General features: G+C 35.8%; 1 protein-coding gene across 1 annotated transcript; it reads right to left on the bottom strand.

Annotated features, from left to right (window-relative positions):
* Positions 1-533: 533 nt before the first annotated feature.
* Positions 534-3,497, bottom strand: LOC141601233 (uncharacterized). The gene is made up of 2 exons (XM_074421496.1): positions 1,750-3,497; positions 534-1,302 (listed from the first exon to the last, which is right to left on the bottom strand). The coding sequence occupies exons 1-2, from the start codon at positions 3,495-3,497 to the stop codon at positions 534-536; spliced, it is 2,517 nt and encodes an 838-aa protein (XP_074277597.1).
* Between the last annotated feature and the right edge of the window lie 662 nt (positions 3,498-4,159).

Here is a 4,159-nt window from a genome sequence, read left to right as displayed (position 1 = left end):
ACAGATCAGAGAAACCTGCATATTCAGATCAGAGAAAAACAGAGAAACCTTTTTCTGACGAACTTCGGCATTTACATGATCATCATCCTCAGACTCAGTGTTGCAAGGAACATAATTCAGATCTTCTTTGTCAGAATGATTTGTTCTTCCTAATTTATTTTGTTTTCCTCTTTTGTTCTTGCTACTTTCAACCAGGCTTTTTGACGACTGTACAATATTCTGTATCCCCAACTCTTCCATCCTTGCCTGATTTTGTGCAATTTTTTCAATGCGAACTCTCTCATATTCATTCAAGCTTCCTTTCATACTTCAATTGCAGTAATGTTAACATCAGAAACAAAAAAAATTCAGACAAAAGATCTAATTCATTATAAATGAAATTTAGTTAGATCAAATTCAGGCAAAAGATCAAAAAAACCCCGACAGAAATGTAAGATAAAAGATAAAAAATATTCAGACAAACAATTCAGGCATAATAATCATCAATGAAAGACACTACAAATGTATAAAATTTTTTCTCTTGTCACTACTCATTAGTCCTCATCATTATGTTCTTCCTCAGCTTGCATCCAGTCCCATAATGTGTCATCATTGTCATCACTGTCATTATTTAAATCACACAAATTATTAGTGTTGACCAATACAGTATTTGCATCAACAACCGTAGGGTCTATATCTTCTCTTGACAATCTGATATTCTCTTTAGGTTCCACATGCCGAGAATGCATTATAAGGTCATTATTAGGTTCTGCAATTTCAATGTCATAATCAAATATGTCTCTTGGAACCTTAGTCATGACATATTGCAACCCATATACGATTGGATCTGCCACATAAAATACTTGATGCACTTGGGATGGCATGACAAACGGATCATCCACTGAACAATATTTGTTCACATTAACACAAGTAATCCCATATTCATCTTTCTCCACTTGATACCACTCACAACGAAACAACACAAGAGTAAACTTAGACCAATAGTTCAGCTCAATTATTTCTAGAATTGCACCATAATAGGTAACATCCCCATCAACAGGATTTTTGTCTTTAGAGCTAGCAAAACTTGAAGTTAAAGCAGAGAGGGTTACACCACTATTTTGTGTTTTGTATCTGACATCGCGTGATTTGGTATAGAACTCATAACCATTTGCATAATAACCCTTGAACCTTTTGGCTGTAGGACTAGGTCCTTTAGCAAGCCAAAATATTTGTTCAGAGACACCGTTTTGGCTCGCCTTTTCTTTCAACCAGTTTGGGAAATCATGACCGTGATTACGTGCACGTTTCCATTTGCTTTTCCTACTCTGACAGTTCACGAAAGCTTCATGTTCTCCACACAAACCAGTGAAACAATAAATTCAAAAATTAAAGAAGTAAACGTAATTAAAAATCTATAAGGTCAAAAAAGTTTTGGAAACTGGTTTTCTTACTTTGAATCAAGTTGCGGAGTTCCTTATGACATTCATAAGGTTTATAAGTGGCGACTAGGTGATTATGTTAAAGTGTGCAGTTTGTGGTAATGGTCAGGAAACTCTGCATAATTTGTTTTTTAATTGTGAATATAGTATGCAATGCTTGCTGTTGGTTCAAGGATGACAGTAATGGATGTATATGTTGGGTGTAAATAGATGGATTTGATTATTAATGAGAAGTTTACATTTCACCAAAAAAATAAAAAACGTAATTATAAAAATTAATGCTTATGATATAATGTTAGTAATCAAATTATATGATAAAGTTACTTACTTTATGCACTGATCAACTTCTTGACTATCTGAATTGAATAAGGCGTAGTGATACGCCTGCGCAACTAATTTGGTGTCCAGAGTGAACACCCGTCCATTTCTTTGCTTCTTTCCTCCCAAAGGATGACCACAATTACCAAATATTGTAGTGTCAAGTTCCTCTGTTTCATTAGCTAACATGTCACATGTGGTTTTGTCATATCTTGTGTTGCCTCCGTCCACGTACCGAGAGCAAAAGTTCATGCATTCCTCAATCAAATAACCTTCTGCAATAGATCCTTCTGGACGACCTCTATTGCACACATATGATTTCAATTTACATAAATATCTTTCAATGAAAAACATCCCTCTCCCTTGCACAGGACCCCCAAGCTTAATTTCCTCTACTAGGTGAATGGGCAGATGTACCATGATGTCGTAGAAGCTTGGGAGAAATATTTTTTCTAAGTCACATAATATTTGGATGATTTCAGATTCTAAGAAATCAAGTTCTTGTGGATTTAGCACTTTACTGTACAGTTTTCGGAAATAATTTCCTAATCTAATCAAAGGAAGCGCCACATGCTTGGGAAGGCACCTTCTCACAGCAACTTGAAGCAAGTAATGTAACATGATATGAGCATCATGACTTTTATATCCTGAAACTTTCCTTTGCGCTAAATTCACACATCGCGAAATATTAGAGCCGAAGCCATAAGGAAGTTTTGCTCCTTTCAAAGCACGACAGAATATATCCTTTTCTTTTGTAGACATTGAATAACATGCCTTTGGGAAGAAGACATGTCTCTGGTCTTGTGACAGTTGAGGATGTAGGTCATGTTTGATACCCATATATAATAGGTCAAAACGAGCATTGGGGTGATCCTTACTTTTACCAGAAATATCCAATAAAGTTCCCAGTACATTGTCAAAAACATTTTTTTCAATGTGCATCACGTCCAGGTTATGTCGACATTTATTGTGTTTCCAGTAAGGCAATTCAAAAAATATAGACTTCTTCTTCCATGGGGAGTCACTTTTGTTCTTTTGCTTCTCTTTATTCCCAAAATAATTCACAAATTCAGACAACTCATCTAAGACATGAAATCCTGTTAGGGGTCTGGGATGGGTTCTTAGTTCAACTTTACCATTAAAAGACTTCTTATCACGTCGCAATCGATCATTAACATCTAAAAATCTGCGACCACCCATATAACACATTTTTTTGCTATGTTTCAGATATAAGGATTCTGTTTCATGGTTACAACTTGGACAAGCAAACTTCCCTTTTGTTTTCCATCCCGATAACATTGAATTCCCAGGAAAATCACTAATTGTCCATGTCAAAGCAGCATGTAACTTAAATGTTTCATTCCTAAATTTATCATATGTTTCAAGCCCTACATTCCATAAGTCTTTTAATTCCTCAATCAAAGGCTGCAAGTATACATCAATATTATTCCCAGGACCCTCGGGACCGGGAATGAGCAGTGATAGCATAAAATTTTCCGGTTTCATGAACATCCAAGGTGGCAAATTGTAATTGACCAACACAACGGGCCAGGTACTGTGAGATACACTCATAGTTTGAAATGGATTGAACCCATCAGAAGCCAGTCCTAACCTTACATTTCTTGGTTCATTAGCAAATAAAGGGTATAGAGAATCAAAGTTCTTCCAAGCTAACCCGTCTGCAGGGTGTCTTAGATACCCATCTTTTGGACGTTTATCAGCATGCCATGTCATAGCTTCTGCAGTTTCTGAATTCATATATACTCTTTTTAGCCTATGTTCTAGTAGAAAATGCCATAAGACCTTTGCAGGTATACAGCGACTATTCGAAGTCTTTGAAGTCTTATTAGATGAATTTGCTTCGCATTTTTTCCATTTCGAGGCATGGCATTTATAACACTCTTCAGCATTTTCTCACTCTTTCCAATATAGCATACAATCGTTAGGACACGCACATATTTTTTTTATAATCAAGACCCAAATCCCTCACAATTTTCTTAGCTTCAGTGAAGTTTTCCGGAATTTTAGCTTCCGGAACCATGTCTCTTAGCAATTGGAGGAGATCATTGAATGCCACATTACTAATTCCATGAAGTGTCTTGTACAAAAATAGTCGAATGACAAAAGACAGTTTTGAAAATTTCTTACAGCCCGGGAATAATTCTTGTTGACCCTCTTCTAGCAACTTATAAAACTTTTTAGCTTCATCATTGGGACCATTTTGTACGTTAGTGTCACCTTCAAAACAACTTCTAAATCTATCGTCTCACAATGTATTGGTATTGTCATTGAAAGTTTCTTCTTCATCAAGGGTTTCAACTATGGTTTCAGTTGATAAAGGATCCTCTCCATGAAAAGTCCAAACATAATAATCCTCAACAAAACCAAATGCTTTTAAATGATCATACACCTCATGTCTT

This window comes from Silene latifolia, chromosome 9, assembly GCF_048544455.1.
Source record: "Silene latifolia isolate original U9 population chromosome 9, ASM4854445v1, whole genome shotgun sequence".
NCBI classification, from domain to species: domain Eukaryota; kingdom Viridiplantae; phylum Streptophyta; class Magnoliopsida; order Caryophyllales; family Caryophyllaceae; genus Silene; species Silene latifolia.
This window is presented reverse-complemented; position numbering and strand designations above follow the sequence as displayed.